General features: G+C 34.1%; 1 protein-coding gene across 1 annotated transcript; it reads right to left on the reverse strand.

Moving 5' to 3' along the window:
• LOC121730433 (transcription factor Ken) lies at positions 1–25,432 on the reverse strand. The gene is made up of 5 exons (XM_042119460.1): positions 25,163–25,432; positions 2,753–2,935; positions 2,380–2,500; positions 1,763–2,242; positions 1–1,609 (listed from the first exon to the last, which is right to left on the reverse strand). The coding sequence occupies exons 1-5, from the start codon at positions 25,228–25,230 to the stop codon at positions 683–685; spliced, it is 1,779 nt and encodes a 592-aa protein (XP_041975394.1). The 5' UTR covers positions 25,231–25,432; the 3' UTR covers positions 1–682.
• Between the last annotated feature and the right edge of the window lie 308 nt (positions 25,433–25,740).

A 25,740-nucleotide genomic window follows, 5' to 3' on the forward strand; every position in this document is an offset into this window, starting at 1 on the left:
GGCATATAAAAAAACCTTATTGAAAGCACTAGACATGTTTGTAGTATATCAATATAAAAATTTATAAAAAATAATAAAAATATCATTCACAGTGAATGAACAACGCAATGATTTGTGCTAAAATCCAATTCTGACTAGAGACGATTGACCTCAAATATTTTGATAAAGTTGGTCTAATTACTATTTATAAAATGGTCAATAAAAGAAAACCGCGTCGTCTGTATTGACGAAACACTGATTTTAATTAGGAGGTAGCTTGCGTGACGCTTTTACTAATTAATCTGTACCTTCTTCGCAACTTTTCTTCGACAAACACATCTATTTTCTATGCTTAAGTTTTAATGTGTCGGTGGCATTTAAATAATATTTATGCTATGAAATACATCTTTTAAATAAATACTATGTCGGAAGGTTTTGGTCCCTAACTATAATTTTTAAACAAATTATAACGTTTTGGACCCATCGGCAAAGTGATTGTAATTATAAATTATATTCACAATCGCATTAACATGCTCTGCAAATGATTCGCTATGAGTATCGCTCCGCGATAGTGTGACACTTATCCTAAATACTTATTCTAGTTATTATATTTTAACACATATCACAATTGAACTCGACCGATCGGTCGAAAGAATTTCCAAAGTCCAAGGGGACGCATCTACCCGCGTCATGACAATGGTTGTCAATCATGTAAGTTTTTACTGAGTAAGAGGCTGTTGTGCGGTCCAGAGAGATGTCTTATTAATTCCGGTAACGCTTCAAACGTTAGCTGACAGAAACAGCAGTTGAATCTTCCTGGCGTGTTGGTCCTGCCGTCATTTTCGCTGGACGATATAACGTTTCGATGCACAGAACATAGATGCTTTAGCAAATGTGCCTTTTGTTTGAACATAGCGACGCAAAGACGACACGCGAAAGGTTTTTCTCCTGTATGAACTCGAAGGTGCGTTTTGAGATTCCATGACATTCCAAATTGTTTTCCACAGTACTCGCAACGGTATTCTCGGACTGGGGCCTGTTTACTCGATCCTTGTTCGTGTTCCGTTGTTGGGGTATCATCTCCTCCCATTTGCGGTTGACAAAGCCAAGGTCCCCATGATCCAGCGCTCGGTGGTCGGTACTTGAGTGCATCATCGTGTCCAGCTATAGGCGGGGTGGTGCTTCTTTCCGGCAGATACGGAGGTGCAGATGCACTGAGTTGGTGTAGAGCACCCAGCCTGGCAACTGCACTGGCCGCTACTCCTGGTGCTTGCGCGTATCGCAAATGTGCCATTTCTTCTAGGTAACTAGGCGGGAATGCTACAAAAGGTGGATTTTGTGACGGTGAATTATGAAAACCTGGTCGTCGTTTTCTGTGTGGAGTTACTACGTAATTTTCTGGAGACGTCTGGACAAGAGCCATAAACTCACTATCAGGTGGTTTGAGACCTCCATAGTCTTCTAATTTAACAGTTCGTAAATCCAATTCTGGCGGTTCTAAATAATGTGACTTTCTCTTGGCTCTTTCAATTCCTCTGCCCAGCCGGTCGTTTAGCAGTTGTCTTCTGTACACGGTTTCTTGTGGTGGATCGTCTTGACTTGATGATGTTGACCGTCGTCTGTCAATATTCTGTAAAAAATTAAGATAAATGAAGAAAAATAATGAAAAATAAAATAATTTACGTAAATATTAAATGGAAAACATAAGTGAAAATATAATATATTTTCACAAATAATAATATATTAATTACTAGAGATTTTTTACTAGAAAAAGATGGATTACCTTTGCTGGTACTGGTTCGACCACAATATCTTGCGAATCGTCATGTTCACTGCTATTGTTTTCTGAAGTTCTAGTAACTGATAAATTAACAGGGTTAGATGAACTCCGTCTGCGTGACTTTACTCTCCCACTTTCGTCCCTTTTTTCTGAATCCTGGTCATCTTCTTCTCTTTCATCATTACTACTCGTAGACATACTTTCCTTCTTTATACTTAACGATTCTGAATCATTACGTTCTTTATCTTTACTGTAACTGGCACCAGGTGTGACCCTTTCACTTTCTGAATGTGATGATCCTGATGGTGCATCATGTTTACTGCTTTCATTACTGTTTATGTCTGTTTTGAGATTTTTGCCTTTTAATCTGTCACACGATCTGTTTATTTCTTCAGCTTGCCGGCGTTCCTTTGTTGATTTCCATACGTCTGATTTGATTTCCAGCAGCTCAAACAATTCTTGCATATCATCTATCTCCCCAGACTGAAATAGTAATATATTTATATGTTAATCTTTTGTGCCCTGAATTTCACTAAATCGTAAGTATATTAAAAATCCAAGATATTTTTTAAATTATTTATATTTTAGTCTATATTGATTTATTGAAATTGTATACATACCTCAATATACGCTTGTCCACTGTATAGGAATACGAGGAGATGTTTCATGAGAGTGCTGTTGATGCCTGACATGTGAATAGTGACGGGGTTCTCTATTGTTGGTGTGTCATCGAGGATTTTACTGAAAACACAAATAATAATATATTAATTACTATAGTAATTCATTATATTAAGATAAATACTGTATTTAAAGTTTTAAAGAATAGTAACGAAAAAAAAAGAAGATTGAATTTGATTTTTTGTTCATTTAGTTCTTTGTTTTTATTATCGCTTAGTATTTATATTGCCTTTTTAAATTTCATCTTTAAGCGTTAGTAGTTCGATTTTTTTTAATCCCATGAGAGAATATTTGGAATTTGGATAATATACTTACCGAATTAACGGACTAGCCGCAGCCATAACGATTCTGTGTGCAGCCAGCGGGACGGCATCATCGCAGACCAGCACCAAGTCTGAGTACCTGGCTCCCCTCCACGCCGCGCCCACCTCGTTCAGGATGCAGGCGTGGTGTTTGCCGTAGGTCAGTGTTAGTAGACCCTCACCCATCATTCCAGCACTGCAAAAGAAGAATAAATCTTTGAAGGCACTCCAGATAAACGTGGCTCAAAAGAATCAGGGGAGATCGTAAATAAAGTAATGACATTACTTTTAAAGCAAACAACAAAAATAAGAGCTTCAAAACAAATCGAAAGTTACATGAAATCTAGTGTTACATAAGTATTAAGATCCGCATTATAGCGTGCCTCTTCCTGCATACATCAATTAGAATGGGCAAACTGGGTTTCGTGAGCTAAAGCGTGCACGAAAGAAACCTATAAATAAGTGAAATCAGATAAAATTGAGGTTCGCCACATTATCGGTTCATCAGTCCCAATTAATATCAGACGAAAAGATTGAAGGTCAAAATCACCGAACTGTGCAATAGATATCATCGCTAGCTATCATTTGGATCACAATGGCGATTCAAATCAATTTCCTAATCAAATAAAAAGGTCGAAAGGTGAGATGAATGTAAATGAAGTAGGTAAAGCGATCTCTGACCATCAAACAAGTGTAGAAAACTATCGACCTTGGCCCAATAAAATTTAGCGACGCAAGAGCATTTAAAAGACGATCAACGTTTCTTTTGCATTTTACGGATATTTAGCAACAGTTTAGAAGCATTGTCTGAAATCCTATTGTGTGGTTTTACACAAACGTATTTAGTTCAGACTAGAAGCAAGGTTTGAGAGTGTTCTCGCGTATATCAGGCGGTTTTGTCACGGTTTTGTAATTGCTCGGTAAGAGTGTTTTAACGTGTTGTAAGTTGTTTAGCATCATTACCAAATAGAGCTATTGAGCTTCAGAATATTAACGACGTTGGTGATGTCTTTAGTGTCTTTGTTTGATTAAAAATCAGTACCTAAATGAACATAACTCAAAATGAAGAGAAAAATATAAATAATTCTACAGGTATAATTAGATTTTAAGATAGATTTTTAACACTTAATTTTATGTACATATTTTCCGCTTGTATGCATTTTAAAATGTCCTTACTATTTATTATTGTACATTCAAAGTTGACAATGTGCTGTGAAGGTTATGACATCATTCGAATCTGGTTGGAGTGGTCGTGAAAGATTTAACAAGTTTCATCTGGCTGTATACGTATTTTCAGGTCGTCGCAGGCGCAGCGATGCGCGTCAGGCTCGCCCGCCATTGTTCGTGTGAAACCACACGAAACGAATACAAAATGCTTGTACTTGAACCGAGTTGCCAAGCATATTTGAAAGTTTTTGTTTTATCTCGAAGTAGCGCCAATTTCATATTTTGTTGCAACATTGGAAAGCGCTTGCTTAGTATTAATGCCATCTATCGGAAAATTGTGAAATGATTATGTTTGTACCTTCATATGCTAATAGATGGCGCTAAGCTTGCAACTTCCACGATTAAACAACAGATGGCGCTCCGTTGGTAAAAGAGCTCGGCAAAAAGTGTTAAGAAATAATAAACACTTTTCGTCGTTCAATAAAATATTGATTAAATTGTTTATTTAATTGTTTAATATTTCTTATATTAAACACTATCCGACGTTCAATATTTTAGAACCTCAATGTGTCTAATTGGTACTAGCTAAACAATAATTGTTAACAGAAAACCTTTCTGATTCTAATTTAATCTTATTTAAAGCAGATTAGAGAACCCTATAATATAATAATTATTATTACGAGCACAAATTATGATATTATTTGTTGGAGTCTTAGATATAGGACCAACAATTTTTAATTTCTTAAAAAAATTACTCAATATTGCTTTCTCCAGAAGAAAGTTTACTTTTGCCCATGTGAGTGTCATATTTTTAGTCAATTGTTAGACTTTCTTCACTGCACTTTCACTGTGCATTTTACCCGGATGTGTTTTTAGTGCCACAATTTGTTAATAAATTTTACTGCCAGTTGCAATGTGTAGGTAGCTTTTAAATCGAAATAACAAAGATACTATAATATAATATTCATAAAAACAAACCTCTCAACCCCCATAAGGACACCGGCGACCGCGACAACAATAGATTTCCAAGAATCCGCGATCGAAGGATTGAAACCAAAACTAATAATAAAAATATAAAAGCAATAAAACACGCTTATCAATAAACAAAATTAAAATAATACATAATGTAACAAAAATTATAAATAATCAGGAAATAACGAGTAGAAATATCTCAATCAAGTGAACCAAGGTTAGAACGCTAAAGACACGCCGGTTACATAACCAATACATTAATTAAAACCTACTCCTATAATAGTCAACTCGTACTCTGTCCATACATTCGCATAACTCTCCATTAATGGTTTTTTATGATCGCTGTCACTGTAAAAGGGGAGCCAATGCTAGGGATGAGATTTTTTATCGAGGCTTTTTGCTAATTGGTAAAAAATGTATCGGTTAGGCGAGCCGCGAGACATAATAATATATCGATGTTTACACGAATTTATTCGAATTTTTTAGTACATTCAGGTTGTCCTACATTCGGAGGAAATTGCCAACTTAACCTATTGAGTAAGATTTTTTCGATTCAATTAATCGACGTTTTTATTTGACTTTAATAATCTTCGTTTTGCAGAATGTGACTTTAATTGGGTCATATCAAAATTCTCTTGGAAAATAAAATGATTGCCATAGCTGCTATAATGATCATAACTTCATTCCTAAAATAACCAATCGAGAGATTTTCAATTAAATTTTGTTTGTAACTGTTATTCTAAAGAAAACATACTTTTATTAACTTTTGTAAACAAAATGTAAAATCAGTTTAGTACTTAATAAAATACAATGAATAATTTTCATTTAACAGAATTGTCGATAAGTGTCGCAACACTAGCTAGTAAATAAATGCACCGTATAATTGCAGTTAATTGCAATGATTTACATACAGGCAAATCAATGTTACAGCCTCAATAAATCAAGCCATCCGGGTATCGAAGGGTTAGGTCTGGTGTGGCATATCTGGCACGCGTCTGGCATTCCACTGGACCTGGCTTTCGCACTGCATTGTTTGCGTGGCACATTTCTACAACCATTGTTAGGAAGTTAGTCACGAGTATGTGCATATTTTCTGCCTGGAGAATTTATTGCCGGTTACAAAATAGCGCAATTTCTCCATTCCTTGAAAATATTTTATACCACACACTTCATTCATCATTCTACCTACTTCGAGTTTAATTTTTATTACATTAAGCTTGAAAATACTGAAATTAAGTGATCGTAAACCTTCCTTCAAACCTTGCAATGGGACAAAGGTAGGTCGGTTAGCAATAGCTCAGTTTCACAAGCTAGATGACAGTTAATTGTCGCAGGAAACAATAAGTAAATGTAGACAGTTGAACGTCGAAAACCAGTTTACGAAACGCCGGTGTTGTAAACTGAAGTAGCCAACCTACTGGAGCGTAGGATTGAGAAAAATTTCCACTTTCCCTGCGCGTTGCTAAATTATTGTAAAATAAATGCATTCGTTACAATTAATGTAAACAGTGTAAGCATTGGTAAATAAGCGTTATTTAATGATGGTGTCGCAATGACAGCGGTGTTAGAAAGTAGAGGAATAAGACTGTCTGAGTCCCATGAAAACAATTTAAAAGAAGCTGTAAAAACTTTTTCCAAAATGTCAAAAGGCTCGAGACTTAAATATCGTGTTGTGTCTGAAACATTATCGATGTGAAGGTCATCGAGCACGTTATCCTAATAAATAAAAAAATCATATAGGATGGAGTAAAGTTATTTTTATTGGAATCTTGCATAAACGGATGTTGAAATTAATCCAGCATCGTTTATCTCAATTTAGCAATGATATTTACAACCAACACAAATGTCAATGCGATTTAGTTAAGTACTCGTAAATTCTTAGGTGCTAATGTTACGTTGAAAGAGAAGAAAGCAGAATAGGTATACTATGCTATTTATTACGAATATTAAAATGTTCTTTTAATATCTTGGAAAGAATGTAAAAAAATAATGATGGGAAAGAAAATATGTTTTATTGAGATGAAATATCATACGAATGTTAAAATAGAAACACTAGAATTTAATTGTTCTCATGTTTAATAAAATAGATAAAAAAACATGACATACTCGAAATAAAAAAATACACGTGTACTTTATATCAACGAAGGGAACGAAACAGCATATGGAGCACGTTTAGGACATTGCAGCATAATGCAACAACCGATAAATGTTACTTCGGATTTATTGAACAATTAAACTGTCCAGTATCCAGGTTAGCTCTCAGCATGCCCCGATGCGTTTAGATTTCGAGGTTAGCTGTCAAACGGCCCCATTAGCCACAATCGCAGAATATCCCATAACACGACCGATCACGACGTATTCATGCTCCATTTACATGACTGAAATGATCGATCTAATTGAAACGCCCGCTCCGATTGATATTTTCGTTTCACGCCTGTCGATGTCGAAATCTGCGATGATAAACTATTCGGAGCTAAACCTAAGCGCTCGAAAAGCGGGAGCCGAGTACCTAGCAACGAGACCCCTTGTGCTTCTAACAGCGCGCAATGTACAGAAAACGATAGTGATGTAAGTCGATAGTTGTCAAACAGGAAATCGCGAGGCGCGCGTGGCGAGCGATACTCCGCACACGCTTTGTGCGCCGGCCTTCGGACGAAATGTTTAGTGCCACCGCGCCGCACCACACATATGATTATGTAATGCGAACTCCTCGACTCATTCATGAGAGCCACGGTCAATTTAGCAATCTGCAAGTGCATCATCGACACTATTGTTTAGATGAAACGATTAGCTCCGTTTCCGGCATCGCGCCTCTTTATGCGACGTTACACTTGTTTACTATTGTGGCCCGTATGGAATTGCGCTTCGAAAGCGATAAGGTTATCGTTACCGCGTAGCAAAACAAGGAATTGTCCGAATTTCGTTCGTCATCATCCGAATCGCTCTCTACGACACGAACTCTTAGATCTCGAGTTGTGCAATGTTTGTAACCTTCGTTTGAATTGATGAATTAAAATTAATGGCTTCGCTTGTCTACGGTACGAAACAGGAATGATATTAGTCGAAAATGGTCAGCGGACAATGCGCGGTTCGAACGGCCGGTACAATGACATGTGGAGATATGCAAAACGAATGGCAAAGTTTATTGTTGTATTAGACTAAAATGTAAGGGCGTGTCGTCTAACATAAGTCAGGCTGGCAGTTCGCAGGCGAACAATGCCCCGTGACTGACAGCTGCTGCATTACCAGTAGCGAGTACCACACGACATACCACATCTGAATTGTATTCAAATGTACATCTGATTCCGTTTATTCCAAACGTTAGATGAGCTATGTCCAAACAGAGCGCTGGCAACTGACAAACGTATTTATAAATGGCACCGTACCCTTGCGAGAGAGTCTCGGGCTGAAAGCGCGAATGAGTTTTACCTTCGATGATGCTAAAATAGCTTCCACAGTTACAACTCTTACCTTGCGTTTGATTGACGATTGATCCCTTGTGCCAGATACTTGCTAACCGACACGGTAAACAACTGTACTTGCCTATAATTTATTTGAACGAATCGAGACTATTTTGTCAGTCAATGTCTCGAGTGGACAGTAAAATTGTAAATCAATATGTCTCATTGCATCTATTAATACATATTTGTTCTGACTTTGTTGTTTCAGTTAATCGTTGATTTGTAATGTGGAAAGGTTTGGCTTTTAACTTTTAAGCCATGTTTTGTCGTAAACTGTTAAATTTTTTTTATTTTCTTACCTATGGCCATTGCCTGCAGTGAATGTGCTTTGGCACCGATTTTCGCAATTCTGTGTAGTATCAAAATCGAGTTCGTGTTCGACATTTTACGATCACAGTACTTAGATGACTATTTATAAAGAACGTGTCTAAGAAAAGGTCGGATTTGATTGTCGAGAGTCATTTGAATATCTCCCGAGTCGCTGCAGAAAATTATGTTCAGACATACAGGCATTTCTCACGACGTAAACTGTTAACCTTGAGTCCGATTTTAAGAATTCTGCCTCGAAATGGTTTATAAAGTCACACCTTCGAACTACTTTTGTTATAATATTTAAATAGCAATAGTTTTCGTTTACTCAACAAAATATTCGAGGTGAACCAGACTCGTCAAGGTCTGTTTTGAAATAGGATGGTACTTGACCTTCAGGATGAAAGTCAACATATTGCGCAACACCTATACCACACTTCTCAATGCTAATAAGTAATAACCGATTCCGAGACACATTGGAAGTCGGGACCTGGTCGTGACCCACATAGCCGTTCAAGGATTTCACATATTCGGAAGGTGAAGATTTCAAAACAACTAGAATCTTTGAGGCGCGTTTAGTTAGTGAGCGTCAAGGTAAAATAAATAAAACGTTGCATTCTCTGAGAATTCACGTCGCGGAGTCGGCGAAGTTTTCGTAAAGGTCCCCAAAGAATTGAGATAAAATAGTGTGAGAACGGACTAGGTTACTCCTTTCTACTGGTCTAGGCCCGCACTCCGCACACAGGCGTAGCACGTGTCGTGCGTGTGTGTGGGTGTGGCGCACACAGATGCGTGTTGCGCGTGCTGTACGTGTGGTGGCGTGTGTAGATCCGTACTGCACTGGTGGGGGAGCTAGGGCCGGCGAATGGCCCGCGGTTTTGTAAGAACGCTTTATTTCAAGGTCACTCGAGCAGTTTTTAGAAAGTTACCTAACTCTAACTCGAGTGTTAGATAAAATTTAATATATAACTTTTATATAGGTGGTGTGGTTAGGTGCAGTTGCTTTTACCTCTGTCGTTGCTGATATTTAGCTCCATTCATTTTTTTTACTATGACATTTTGAAAATTTAATACCACGTTCTGACATGGAAATTATAATTTAACAAGTAATTATATAATATAGCAAAGAATGTAATTAAAAATCCAAATTACTTAAAAATGCTAATGACAAGATTAAGAAATCAAGAAATTTGTAAAGTTAAAAATAAATATTATGGTATTATTTATAGACATAATAAATCATTTAATTTTAAAAATAAAAAATTACGATAAAAATGCATTCATAATTTGCAAAAATCGTATACTTTCAGTTGTACGTTTGTAACTTTGAAGTAGCTGAACATTTGATAAAAAAAATGAAACGGAAAAAGATAAGACAGACTTTCCAATTCAATCAACACAAAAACGACATTTACAATATCAAAATCAAAATGAAATTCTTAAATAGTCTACGTTAAAACAACCGAAATTAACATGCACAACGTCATAAACCCTACATTCAAAATTTTGCACAATGCCATCTGTACAATCTCCACTCTCCCTAACCTCCGTTTCACAAGCCGTATAAGTCGTGTTGATCTTCTGTCGAAATGACGAAATTTAGCCGCTGCCATTTCGACGTTGCGCAACCGTTCACGCTAAATTTTGCTGACGGAGAAAGTACGAAAGGCTTACGTAACGGCCACGTAACGATTTGATTTCCTCGCTTTTACGTTCATTACGTCACGAGGGGTGAATTTGTTTTGTCTGTTATCATTATCTTATATCTTTAAACGAGCAATAATTGGAATCTCGGAATCGGCTCCAACTTTTTACATCAAATTTAGTATATAGGGGGTTTCGGGGGCGATAAATCGATCTAGCTAGGAATCATTTTCGGAAAATGTCTTTTTATTCGTGTTTTATCGATAATCGATAAACTGAAAAATATGACTCTTCCTGACATCTATTGGCGAATAATAATACTAATTTGTTAGCAACTAATTGTTTTAACGACCAGCAGATGGCGTTATTAAGTAACACGAAGTCAATGTGTGTTTGCTATACCGAGCAAAGCTCGGTCATCCAGGTACTAGTATAAAATAGTATATCCGGTCATCCAGGTACTAGTATAATAAAGTGCCTATTAATAGATCTAGGCTTTATCTAGGTTGAATAGTTTAGGCTATTTCAGTAAATTCCTCTTCAGTTCAATGGATTGTTTTAGCGATCAAAGTTGTACCATTTTTTCCATTATGGAGTGTTTTTTTTTTGGCTAAAATAAGAAAAGTGGGCACAAGATACCTAATCTTGTGCCCACTTTTCTTATTTCGACATTCAGTACCCCTACAGGGTGTAACAAAAATAAGTGATAATACTTAAGGGTGTGTACGTGTTCCTTGTAGAGAGTTCACTGTGAAAGTAGCAGCGCTGAAAGAGCAATTTTTTTTTCACTTTTGTATAGGGAAACTCGTGACGCTCGGGCCCTTGCCCATACAAAAGCTAAAAAAAATGGTGTTTCAGCGCTGCGACTTTCACAGTAAACTCTCTACAAGGAACACGTACACACCCTAAAGTATTATCACTTATTTTTGTTACACACTGTATATTCCTACACTACTCATTTATTGGTACTACAGATGAATTTATGTATATGACATAAGTATATCCAATAGATACAAATTGTTTTATGGAAGTCGATTACCGTTCTTAGTAAGTCGGTTACTTACTAAGTGGCAAAGGAGTGAATGTTACTTTTAAGTATTTCCCACCTATAATTCCGGTAACAACGCTAAAATGAAAGGTACGCTACGCCCTTCATGGCATAACTTTCACTATATCTGTCGCACAAAGTTAACTTTTCGTTCTCTGTATAACCAGTGGCCTCTAAACTAATATAGCTTTTCTATTTTCTAAAACAAAACAAAATGATTCAATAACGTTTACTTATAGTTCGAGTAAATAAGTTATTAATGGAAACCGCCGTTTAAAATATTTTCCTAATTGTTGTTATAATTTTTATACAAGGCAATTTATTTTCTTGTTGTTCTTATATCGACAAGTTTTTGTAGTAATCGTTGAATATAAATCATTCTTGTGATCGCGACTTGATAGATTATGGCATTCGCTATTAATAAATGACAACTAAATAGCAATTCAACTGAGGACCGCGTTTCATGTCAATCATAGAAATACTCACATTAATATAATTTGTCTCTTTAGAGTCAGGAATTGCGAAATCAACAAAGTAAAATAAACGCTCAATCATTTTGCTTTAAGAAAGAACAATAGAGCACAATTAATAAAAACGGCGATAGTATTAAGCACATAAAATAAAGAAGATCTAGAAGACAATTTTCGTGATTAGAAACAATAATTGCTGAAAAGTAATTAAAAACTTTTTAATTCTTGCGTAATGCAAAACACAGCGAGGAAAATATAGGTATTTTTACACCAGTACGTGACTAGTAAGAAGTATAGGAAAAACGCAATATGTTGAGGTTTTCTCTAGAAAACATGACGTTACACGATCATAATGTGCTAAAGAAAATGTACCTTATATGGAAACCTGTTCTTTTTGTTTCAAGGTTAGAAAAATAATGTTTTTAGCAATAAAACACGATTTACCAACGAATCTGAATACAATTTTGGATTATGCACACATCCGATTTTTAATATCCATCAAAATGTTGGGAAAAATGAAGTATTTTATATTAACTTTAGAGTTCATGTTGTTAAAAGGAAATTATTAAGCGATGCAATGAGCGAAAAATATTTTAAGAAACAAGTTTCAGATGATACGGAAAGTTCTTGAAAAACAAAGTCATTAAGCACTTATTATTTAATAATGCTTATAATCGGTAGTGGTCAAGTGGTTTGTCCCAATTTCGTTCTATCAGAATAAAGGCGAAGTTTTTTTGGTAAATCATCTTATCTAACTATGCCAAATGAACAATTAAAAAGAATTTACGTTGCGTTTTATTATTATACTAGCTATTTGAGCGAGCTTTGCTCGGTATTCGATAAAACACGAATAAAATGACATTTTCTAAAAATGATTCCTAGCTAGATCGATTTATCGCCCCGAAACCCCCTATATATTAAATTTCATGAAAATCGTTGGAGCCGATTCCGAGATTCCAATTATATATTATATAGGTATATTATACAAGAATAGCTCGCAAAGATATAAGATTGGTTATTAAGATTTTGATGTTTCTTACCATTTCAGAGGGTTTGGGATTGTGACTAGCGCTTTTGATTGGCTAATGTCAAACATTTAAGTTTTAACCAATCGGAAAACTAGTTATGTTCAATAGAAAATATAAGATGCACTTCTACCAAAAATCTCAGAAGTCAGGCAATAAAAATGTTATGTATTTAACGTAAAAACTTTAGTCAAATTGTTTTTTTTTTCCCATTGTTACCTAATTGCAATGCAACGTTTTAATTTTATTCCATTGCACTAGCCTCTCTCTGTGCAGTGAAATGTTAAATTACGAAATTTTTAAATTTAGATTGTGTACACGGATTGTAATCAACGCCAGCGACTTCCGTATCTTTATTGTGATTTTCTTTCGCATTGTAAACATGAACTTACAATGAGAATTATTTACATGCAACAATAATATCAGAATTGCATCAGTTCTTGTGAGAAAATTGCCTTTTTCCTTTATTATTGCTCGCACTGATGACTAATCGGAATCTAAGATATCCATTTCTATTCTTGGCAAAAAATTTCCTAGTCTGAAGAAAACGTTACTTCCACGTTGGGACAGACTTATTAAACTATTGATGTAATTATCAGTCGAACTAAGGAATAGTTTTCCTTCTGATATTAGTTATGCTAGTAATGATTCTAATGTTTATTGCTGCTTTATATCTGTAAAGTCGTTTTAATCAAAATTTCGGAAAACAAAACTTTGTTTTGAGTTCAGAAAAAAAAAACATTTAAAATTGCATAAAAATGCTTATATCTTCCCAGGCACAAAATCTAGCTAAATAGATTTTCCTCCCCCCAAATACAAAACTTTATAGAGTTTAATATGATAGATAATATAATACATAATAATTATTGTAGGTAAAAGTTTTAATAATTGTTAACTATTCTGTTTATAATATATTCCCATTACTGACCTGCGCTCATGCAATCATTTTTATTTAAATTACGTAAATGGTCGGAAAGTGTGATTGTTCCCATTTCTCTAATTAGGAGCAGTTGCACAAGTGAGAGATGTTCCGCAATTCCGAGATAGTTATCGTCTTTCACAACATTGTTTAACGGAGGACGAGGTCTTGTGACGACACCACGATATTCTTCGCAATTTGGACGCTTTGGGAAAATTACTCTTGTTCCAGAGCTGGACTTAAAAAAAAGCTTAAAGAAAAGAAAAAAAAATGTAAATGATAAAAATGTAATGAAATTAAGCTTAATCATTTTAAATGTAGTACTGCATAATTGAGATATAGAATATTATCATTGAAAATACAATCACAAAACAAGCATGAATATTTATAAAAAGCCGGCGCGGCGCCATGGACATGTACTTCACAGTTCACACATAGATCATGCTGTACCTACTCTAAATTCAGCGATGACCTGTCTTTTCTTTCACCAAAACGGATCTATTGAATCATTCATTGTTGAACGACACTGAGTCACTAACGCCAAAGGCAACCGACATTTTTCGGTTACTTTAATGATTGAGATTACTAGGAACATACGATCTGCCTCCTGTACAGTCTCCTGTACAAAAATACAACCTATAGAACTGCTTTACATATTATGTCTACCCATTAAATACTAAATCTGGCTTTTAAACTTAAAAGAAGCCTTTGATATGTTTAGATATGTATCGTGCGACCAGAGGCAATAAAATGTGGAAACGTCTGTGAATTTAAAAGTATTTTAAAACACCTTGGCATTCTAATTTAGCATTTTCTGTTTCCTTTCTTTTATTTTAACAGGATGCGACTAAGCGTCTAATCAAAAGACCCTATGAGTCATAGGATTTTGCGTCGCGTCGTAAAGCCAACATTTAAACAAGAACTCGCGTGGATTCCAAAAGAATTTATCAGTTCTCCATAACAATATACGTTTTTACTCCTTAATCCTTATTAACATTTAGTGCAAATAAAAGAATTTACATAGGTAAATGCCACTTAAAACTCAAGAAAAATATGAAATAAATAAAAGGATCTCAATATGCTTCCCAATTTGAAAATTCGATGATGCTCACCGAATTGATCTTTTGACTTTGATTCCATAATCAAAAGTAAATAAAAGTGGTATTACAAAAGAGTTTTTATATAAGCATTGTCTAGCAAATATGAAAAGGAAAGCGCAAGCATAATTCGCTTTTGGGAATGAGCAACAATGGCTATAATTGCGTAAACGATGTCGCAACACAATTGTACGAAATTCGTGGCAGCATGTTGAACTAGTTAGTGAAAGATAACAAGTATTTGACATAAATTCACTTGCACAGATTATCTGTAGTAAATTGTGTGTTTGATATCAAAATAGTTATGTCAATGGTGGGAGCTGCTATTTCCCCATATGCATCTTTCGCCGTTTTCTGACCTTTTTGACATATTCAGACAATTCGATATCGCTTATAATAGGGGAAAGTCTAACAAGTTAGATAAACTTCGGCAAAATGACTCGGAAACCTTACATAAGTTAGACAAAGAAAGAAAAATTAGCAAAAAGTTACCAGAAGCTTAAAGACTTTACCGCCGTACTCAGAGACATTTAATTATGATTAACCTTCAATTTAATGAAGGGTTTGACAGACAACGTATGGGGCTTATGTCAACATTTTGAATTAATTACATTTAACTAATAAATGTTCCACTCTGAGTGCGGCAGTAAGCCCCAATTTCATCAACGCCTGTTAGTGTTAAAACGTCATGTCTCTTTCATTCATAAGAAAAACGATAGAGGTAGTAATTCGGGCGTTAACTTTAACATGAGATAAAATTGGGGCTAAAAATTGTTTCTTAAAAAATAGGTGATTATGAATAAACTGCAAAACAAGTACTGCTTTTATAAAAAGGAACAAATATTATTATGTCACAAGGCAAAAATACCTTTTAAAGTTTTCAATAACTCGACATCCTGTTTATGACTTAATTTGTGTTTACTAGTAGAGTATATTTAATAAACCAAGATTTACTGTTCAATAGAAAATGTGACTCTATATTATTTTAATGAGCCGAGTCATCACCTAACGAGCTTATCTTCGGGAAATAGTGACATGAGATGACTGTACATTGTACAACGTCCTATAGTACCAGATAGTCCAGACCACGAAACAAGTCATAAAACTAAGCAATTTATGTCAAACTTGGTATGACATTTTGAGCTTGTCTCGTGGTTTGGACCATAAAGTCAAACGTAACCAAAATTGGTTTTCATCTGTGTAAAAATATGTGTACGTATACACAAGCATGATTGAACATGAATTCTATGAGATTAAATTGTCAACGTGCGGCACGTGCCGACTGGGCGTCAAAAAAAGAGTGCTGCTGTGTATCACACGTCTCTTTTTACCACGCAGTGTTACTGATAGTGACATTTCTCTTGCTCAGGCCTTTGTTTCTCTATTCCGCTAGGTATATTAACTTTATGGTTTGGACCAATATACCTCTATTGTTATAACTATTTCTATTTTGAGCGATATTTGTTAGCGTTACTCATAATAATGAGGAAAACATGGTTAAGCAAGCGTCTAAAAGCTTTACATTTTTCACAACACATTGTTTTAGTAAAATATAATCAGTATTCAAAGCAATTTATGGTTGTTATAGAAATATTTATAAGTCTATTCTGAAAATTTCAGTTAAGTGACGAAACAAACGTACCACCGAAGAAATTGTTTCATAGGCGTTGACAAACCTATGTCATTTGGTCGAATTATGTCAATTCAATGTTAACTGTCGTGATCTGTCGGCTGGGTTTGACATAACGCGACCAAATTACATAGGCCCGCCATCTGCCTATGGACCAATTTCTCTGATAGTACATAAATGCATATAGATGAAGAATATAAAGAAGGGGCACAATAATATGTAACATTTAATTGAAAAATTTAACATAAACCTCAGTTGGTGGGCTGTTGGTAGCTCAAGCCGGAGGTCGCGGGCTTGAATCCCGTCGGCGGAACAGAAAGTTTTCAAAGTTCCTGGGTCATGGATGTGTATTAAATATGTGTATCATATAATAAAAATCTTAAATATATTATGTATAGTATAAAGTATTAAATATACTTCCGTTGTCTGGTACCCGTAACACAAGTCCTACAGGCTACAGGTGCTTAGCACGGGGCCAGACTGACGTGCTGTGAAGCGTCCATAGATATTATTATTATTATTAAACCTAGCTGAAAACATGAAATCACATAAGAAACTTTCTCTACTTTATAATTGAGAAACCTTGAAGGAGTGCTTGAAGGCATAATTAATGATATCAAACGCTTGAGCAAGATCCACAATTTCCCCTAATTCGAGGTAATCGTTGCTGGCAACACAAAGCGTCCGGATGTGAACGCAGATTTGTATGTGAATGTGCTAGACCAAATTGATAGTGTGTTATCTCTATTGTGAGCTGTCTTTGTTATATGTGTGGGGCATTGTTCAGAAGCCTTGAGGTTTTTAACTTGGTACAACAATAAGTACAACGTTTCCACGGGCTTTTTGGGCGAGTAAACTTTGGTACTGATATGTTTAATTTTCATTATTTGCTCTCTGTTATTACAAAATTTTGCTACAATTTGCGATAAATAAGAAAAATAGAAATTAAGTTAATTATTACTGTCGGATATTATAAAAATTATCATAACAACATTTTAACCGTCAAATACAAGCGTAATAATATCAATGGTTTTATAATAAGCCGAATAAGGAAACATGATATATGAATTAGGAGTAAAATTTTTACACTACTTTTGAGTTGTAAACTGTAGTTAACCATTGCTTGACACCAAGCAATCTACTCTTTGAGTAAATAGTATTATTTTACTTCTTTAACTTTATTTGCTATATTAGCGAAAAGTTATACGTTATAATAATTATTTTATATAGATGATATTAGAATATCATCTATATAAAATATAGATGATATTCAAATATCTATAGAAAAAGAAAGTGGTGTTAGTTACACTACTTATAAGTTATAAGCTATGACTCAGGAAGGTGTTAAATGATTTGGCTGAAAATTGGTGGAGAAGTAGCTTAGAACCAGAAGACGGACATAGGATACTTTTTTATCCCGTTCGACCGCGTTTTCGTGAAGTCAACTGCTCCAAAACGGCTTTACTGATTTTTGGCAAATATGTATTATATACATATTCAGTAGGTCTGAGAATCGGCTACTGGCTACTTTTTATATTGATAAGTACATTTGTTGAATAAATAATAGTAAATTATTAGAACTCGAGACTGACGGTGACCATAGTTTATGCGACGGAATAGCGATGGATGTTGCCATGGTGCAGTAAGTACTTATCAAAGTCACTTCAATAAAATAATAATATGAGCGAAATACTTAATATGGCCGGGCCAGCTAGTAGATAATATTTGAGTAGAAATATACGTTATAATAATAATTCTATATAGATGATATTTGAATACTACTCGTTATTATAATTTATAGTGCTGGAAGATTAGGTCATGAGTTGTTCATGATGCATGAGTCATTTAAAGGCTTTACATTTACAGAGGATATTGACGATAAAGACGAGGCAAAGGAAAATGGCAAAATTATTCAAAATATGATTTATACAATGTTTTATGGCAAATTTAATGCTAATTTTAAATGTTTTGAGGTTAATGAATCAAAAAATTGAGGAGGCGACAAAGCGGATTTAACAGAACTAAGTGTTGCAAAACGTGTTTGATTAGAAAAAAAAAAAGAATTTTCATAAATATTATTAAATGTCAAGAAAATTTCTATTAATCACATTGGGAAATAGATTAACGACGACAAAATGATAATTAATAATTTAACCTTTTCTGCGTATTAACGGGTAGTATATAAATCTGCGGCATTTATAATGTGGACGACCTTAGGAAAGCTGACCAATTTTTTACCACGAAAGCGGAAGACGTTAGATAAACCATAAGTACGGGTTTAAAGGCGAAGGTGAGCAGGTAATATAAAGGATGCGTAAACCCTAAAGTTACGCGTGAGTGTGTGCCTCCATCGCGGTGTGCGTGAGCTTAGATACACGTAAGCGTGCGCTGAGACACGCGTGTGCGTGCGTCTGAATACGCGTGCGTGCGTGTGCATGCGTTCGGGTATGTAAGCTGTGTGCGTGCGCGCGCGCACTAGCCGATAACAATAAACTATTTCCGAAGTGACCCACATCGAACGTCCTTCAGCAATTTGTGCCGCAAGGAACAAGAAAGGGCCGAAAGTTTGACAAACTCTTTAATTTATTATTGTAATGTTACGTGCTGGTTATTGTTAACGCGACCTTCTGCCTGGATTAGTTACGAAACTTCAACAAATTGATAACATTGTTAAATAAGATTTGAAAAGACTTGTCCACAGAAATAATATTTTGGGGTTATGTTAGGGAAGTAAAATTTATGCTTAACAAAAAAGGAAATATTTTTGGATAATTCAAAGGGTAATAAGTATAATTTTTTAGACAAAATATTTGTAATAAAAATACAGGGAGGAAATTGGAAAATAAACCTTTATTAAGAAGAGGAAAAATAACAAATATATAAACCCATTATTTGCATAATTGCAACATAAGATAAAAACATAATATTATAATTTAATACAATAACAAATGAATGAACTTTCAAAATCGTTGTATGTATATCAAGAACTGATGGACTGTGTCCAATGTAACAAATTACATACATAATATGTGTGTAGCCGAATTGTCTAGGCAAGGAGATCATAACATTGACTAAAATATAATAGTCATTGGTCCAACACATGAACTCAAAGACAAAGACGTATGTTCAGAAAGTGGAGAAAATTTCAACCATGTTTAAGCAAATGTAGTATATGTACATGTAGTCGTATGTATATGTAGTAGTAATACTTTTCCCTTTCAATGTCACTGCAGTTTTTTGTCATAATGCAGTATGCCTCATGTATCCTAATTGGACTTGTTAAGTGTGTTAATAGATGACCACAAGTAGCGAAAATACATTTAAAGGTAATTTGTTGGCGGTACTTCATGTGCAAGCGATTCTAACTCCTAACGCTAACTCAAGCTAACAAATAAAATTGTGTTTTATTCATAAAATTTAACGCTCATATTTGTTTGGCTAGTGGTTTTCTAATTATGGATAGTTGCACAATACCGTCGCCTATTGACGGATATACGGAGCTCTTCGATAACATTTTTAATTCGGTTCAATGTCGGAGCGCGTGTGAAGAAACTTTTAATAAACATTTAACACTGAAACAAAGAAAACGCGCTGTCTTAGATATACTTTGTTCATTTGTTGTAGGCGTTCTGCTAGGCTCAGTTTCGGGATCGCTATAATTTTATTGCCTAGAATTTTAAAATGGTCACGAATACTCGTTAAGTATATATCAAAGCTTCTCCGAGAGTTTTATCGTCGTCAATCAATATCAAGTGAATAATTAAGCTATTCGTCATTTTTTAGACTGTGAATTTTTTATTTATTTATTACGTAGTTAGTAACAATAAGATAAAACAATATTAATCAACAAATATTACGTGTAAGTCTAAAGATAAATATAGTAAATAGAAACTGTGTCGGGAAAGACTTCTGTAATGTCTAGTAAGGTCTTCCTTAAATGATTTGACCTACCAACAACTGAAGCTTGCTATGACCAAATGGCTTAAATTAGGTCAATCAACTGCTAAATTTTGAAAGACTTACAAATATAGAGCAAGAAATTTCGTCCAAGGTTAACGAAAACTTTGTGAATAAACTAAAACTCCAACGAAATATTTTCTAATTAGACACAAAATCTGATATTGGCATCTTACCGAGGCTAACATAAGAAAAAAAAAGGATAATACATAGTTCGGCAACTAGCTCAGGCCAACATAAAAGAGAAAAGAGATAAAGAAAAAGAGATAACGTATTTTAAGCAAATATATCTTGTATAAATAATAAATAAATAAAATAAAATATCTTTTTATTCAAAATAGGTATCATGAATACGCTTTTTGAAAGTCAGAAGAACGTAGAACCTACGGTGCCTACAGCCTACCACCGGTTCGGGAACTGTAAAGGTAGAAAAGGTTTGGAATTCAGAAGTCCATATTTTCGGCGATCGGTATCTCGGCGGGTTTTGTAAATGATTTGCGTCGACATTGCAAATGCCGATTGCGACAGACTCGACACTTGCATTTAGGATAGAACTGTTTGGCTTAAAACGTTGTAAACCTAGTTTCTTTGAACGTCAACGGCTAAGTGAATTACATTTACAAGCTTTATTTTTAGCTGGCAATATGATTTAGTGGTCGTAAAATTTTCTTGCAGGGATTAAAATTTTCAACGATTTTAACATTTTGTATCATATTTTTACTTGGATGATTTTAAAATTATCGCTTTTCTTAATGCGTTGTAGCTTGAACTTATATAAACAAATTTGATAGTCGTCACAAAATGCTCATCAGGTTTGAGCGTATTATACCACCACACCTAAATGAATGTTAGCTAGATAATATAATAATAGCTATTATAATAGGAAATGTGGTCAGAACTCGGACAGCAGAGATTAAAATTCTTCGTAAACATAGTGGTTTAGCAGGAAAATGTGTCACATGCACCAATGAGTCGATGTTTGTAATTGGCCGAATAATTAGAGCTATAACACGTGTAGATAAATTAATTGGGCGAACTGGTTTATTTGTTTTGAATTGAGGACCTGATACATAATATTGATTTCTCTCAAATATACGCTTATTCTTCAGAACATAATAATATTATGTACTTACTTAAAATACTTTTTGTAATTTTTATTAAGATATGAATTATATTTTGGACTTGGCATGAACAATCATTGCCTCTTTGCAGGCTTTTATTTCATTGTTGTATGTCATGACATCCTTTAGTTTTAATTAATGTTAATTTGTTAATAAATGTATCTAAAATGCTATCGAGCTGCGTGATCCATTTACATTCTTATAAGATTTGAATCAGATTCTGCTCTTTATTTATGGTTTTCCGCAGTATTTCTTTGTTCATCTACAATATTGCGTTTCCTATTTCTTTTCAATACGTTATTAAGTATATCTGTAGATTTTCTTTAGATTTCCACTGTTTAAATCATAATATTATTATATCTGTGCTATGCATTTTAATTAATTTCCCATGCGATATTTTGATGATGAAATTGATTAAACGTTGCAACAATTTGCAATTATTTTATAAATATTAAGTTAATTGCTTCTTAAATGTATTTAGGTGATAAAAAAGGTATCACAAAATTTATTGCTTCGTTTAATCTCGAGCGCTGTGAGATTTTACACGAAATTCAATGCTAAGATAATCTAAATAATTTTAAGAGCGATTGCAAACAAAAGGTCAGAAAAAAGTGTGAGAATCAAAATATTATCCTTCACCTCATGGGTTGAATGTTATTTAAGCTGGTTTCTAAAAATTTCCATTGTGTTGAAATAATGTCTAAGCACAAAAACTATAATATACACGCGAAAATCTTATGCATGTTCTGAAAAAATTTAGTTTTTGTTGCGAATTCAAGATTCTAACAGGTGTTCTCCGCGTCTGTTATTTTTCCTTCATTAATTACATAATGTTAATGAAATGTTGTTACTATGTATGATTTTTTTGTCTTGTAAGCCGGAAATTTAAAATAAGTAGCGACTAAATACAATGCGTAGTAATGAAGAAGCGCAAGTCAATCATTTTGGTCTTATAAGATTGCAATAAGATGATTTATTTGTAAGTCAGATAATAATTAAATTATTATTTATATTGATACTAGCGACCCGCCCCGGCGTCGCACGGGTATAAAATATATAGCCACTGAAAAAATTATTAAAATCGATAGCCTATGATCCTTCACGTGATCTACTTCTTATCTGTGCCAAATAACATTAAAATTGCTCCAGTAGTTTGCGAGATAAGCCCTTTCAAATAATTTCCTCCGTTTTTTTCACATTCTCCTATTAGTATTAGCGTGATAAAATATAGCCTATAGCTTTCCTTAAAAAATGGGCTATCTAACACTGAAATAATTTTTCAAATCAGACTAGTAGCTCCTGAGATTAGCGCGTTCAAGTTAGCCCTTTCAAAAAAATTTCCCCGTTTTTTTCCACATTTTCCTCTATTTCTTCGCTCCTATTAGTCTTAGCGCGATAATCGCCTTCCTCGATAAATGAGCTATCTAACACTGAAAGAGTCATCAAAATCCGTTGCGTAGTTTTAAAGATGAAAGGGAACAAAGGGACATGAGGGAAAAAAGTGACTTTGTTTTATAATATGTATAGATATGGAATTGATATGTATACGGAATAGTAATACAGAGAAAGAGTAGGTACATAGTCAGTTTATGTTGCTGTTGATGATGATGATTATAATTTATTAAAATCGTAAATTTATAATATATTATTATGTTAATACTAATTATTGGATACCAAAAACTTCGATAATAAAGCAAAGGTTAAAAACAGGAAATGTGAAATGAAATGAGGAAAATAACACTTAGCTGGAAAATTAAAACATATTCGCGAAAGAAAATTTTAAAAGAGGTTGAATATCGCGCACTTCAAGGTAAATGCCGAAAGTTTAAGATAGTTATCTTATTTTTTTTTATTTCAAAGGAGTTATCTTAAGAAGGTACCGTACGTAAGAAGGGAATGAAAATTCTAGTGTTCTGCGTTAGGTTTCTCTAAAAGATCAAGGGCTTGTTATGCCCTCGTAATTTAGTTCAAAATAGAAAAAAAGTTTTTGCCATTTAATAAAATGAATGAACAAAATATTTTGTTAATTACGTTTCAATTAATTTTAATTTGTGTGTTAAGATATCTTTTAAGACCAACCAAATGCATGTATTTGATGGCAAGGTAAGTAATAAATCGGTTTCAGTGTAAACATAAAACGAACAAGTATAGTTTCAGTTTAAGTTTTTCATGAAATTTTCATTTGTTGTTAAAAAATACATTAATGTTTGTGTCGCTTGATCGTTAACCAAAAATAAATACCTATATTTATCTAAGATTAAAATAAACCTCCAAGGTAACGGTGGCTTGAAGTAGCGACTGATAAAAAAGATTGTGATTATAAGTCATTATTAAAGAAAAAACTTCACTCTTCAGTAGTTCTCACTGTTTACTATATTCAAAATAAATATTGTATAAAGAAAAAAAAATCTCATATTAAACTCTTGAGATGTAGAATCTCAATGTATTAACTATAAAACTAATGATTACATTTAAAAAAGTATATTACATTTATAAAATCTAATGATAATATTTAATTAATACTATTCTAAAAATTAAAATAATGTATTTTAGAATCATATTATTTTGATATGATTTTCATCATTTTGATTAAAGCTTTATCTAAGCTCTCTTTGTATACAAGCTTTAAATTACTATACCCTATACTACAGTATCGGGTATAATTTAAAGCTTGTCTATCGACTACAATAGTATAATTTTTTGTGTTATATTTACGCAATTGTTTTAGGTATTGATTAGCATATCGCTTACACTTTGACAAGAAATTGTAAAACTTCGGTTAGTCCGTTTATTTCGTATAAGGTTTGAGGGGTGAAATCGTTATTTTCTTAATCAAGATAACTATGGAAATGTTTCCCATTACATAGATTTAGTTAAAGATTTTTATTGAGAGTAGGTTTAGTAAAACAATGTCTTAAATGTTATACTTTGTCTTCATATTAAAAACTACTTAAGGTCTTGCGGTTAAATGTAATATTTTTAATATTACATTTTCAGGCAGAAAAGTATAAAAATTGTTTAAACATAACACATTAAAAAGTAATTAAATCCTAATGTTTAATAGATAAATGATATTTCGCTCAATTACGTTTTATCAATGACCTAATAAATAAAATATATATATCATGGCTGGTTGAAAGCGATAGTGTTTATGTTAATTTATTCTAATTTCCCCTAAATCAGTAATTTAAAATACATTTTTATTTATATGTAACAAATATGGGATGAATGTTAATGTTAAAGTATATGTAATTAATAATTATAAGAGATTCGAAGAAAATGATGAAGCATTGAAAGAAAATGTACTTAGTGACGTCGCATTTCATAACAAACAAAATACATAATATGTATTGGTAGCATATTTGTTTATATTATAAACAAATATGCTACTAATGAACCTATACAAGCAACATTTTTAATAGACAGGAGATCGTTTTAATTATCTGTGGTAAATGCGCGCGAAACCTGTGGAAAGCGGCGCGGGCGCATTCGAAACTCGGCGTAGGTGATTTCGCAAACCATCTAATGTGAACCTATTAACCTCTCAGCGAGCAGAGGCGAAGGCGACAGGCCGAAGCATTCGACACAAGGCTGCTAACCTACCTTGCAAACTGCAGGCTACGACTCGCAAGCTCATTGTAGAAATTCAGCAGTATATTACTATCGAACATATTAACACAGCACAGCCATCACTATACAAACAAACAATCCACAGTGAGCACAACACGGCGAGGCACGACCGAGCGCGAGCGGCGTCGAATGATACTGGCCGAAATGACGAAAGTGAAAACATCACACGCACAGAAAAAAGGTTGGGTCCTTGCAGGCCACTTCTCGCGTCGACCACTGACACAGTGACGGCCTGCGCGCGCGCATCGCCCAGCCTATATAACCTAATGAAGGCTCCAACTCCAAACGGGCAATAAAAATGGGAGCTATCCCATTTTTTTGTGCCGCCGTTTGAAGTGGGAGTAGAAAAGGGTGTTAGAATAAAAACGCTGAAAATGGTACGTGCGAAAAGGATGGAAACAACGAAATGAAAATAATGCGTAATAGAATTCAGTTTTTTATATTGTTAGTTTCAAACTTTTAGGCCATTAGAAATTAGTATGTACTTATAATAGTAAAGAACGTTGTATAGAATTTTCAAGATAATATGTTAGTATAGAATAAGATTTAAG

This window comes from Aricia agestis, chromosome 9 (assembly GCF_905147365.1).
Source record: "Aricia agestis chromosome 9, ilAriAges1.1, whole genome shotgun sequence".
NCBI lineage: Eukaryota > Metazoa > Arthropoda > Insecta > Lepidoptera > Lycaenidae > Aricia > Aricia agestis.

Coding starts and splice junctions, on each gene's coding strand:
- LOC121730433 (XM_042119460.1), bottom strand. CDS start 25,230: ATGTTCGATAGTAATATACTGCTGAATTTCTACAATGAGCTTGCGAGT. Junction 2,936..25,162: donor CGTAGCCTGCAGTTTGCAAG/GTAGGTTAGCAG, acceptor CTTCTTTTGCAG/TGCTGGAATGATGGGTGAGG. Junction 1,610..1,762: donor TCGAACCAGTACCAGCAAAG/GTAATCCATCTT, acceptor AATTTTTTACAG/AATATTGACAGACGACGGTC.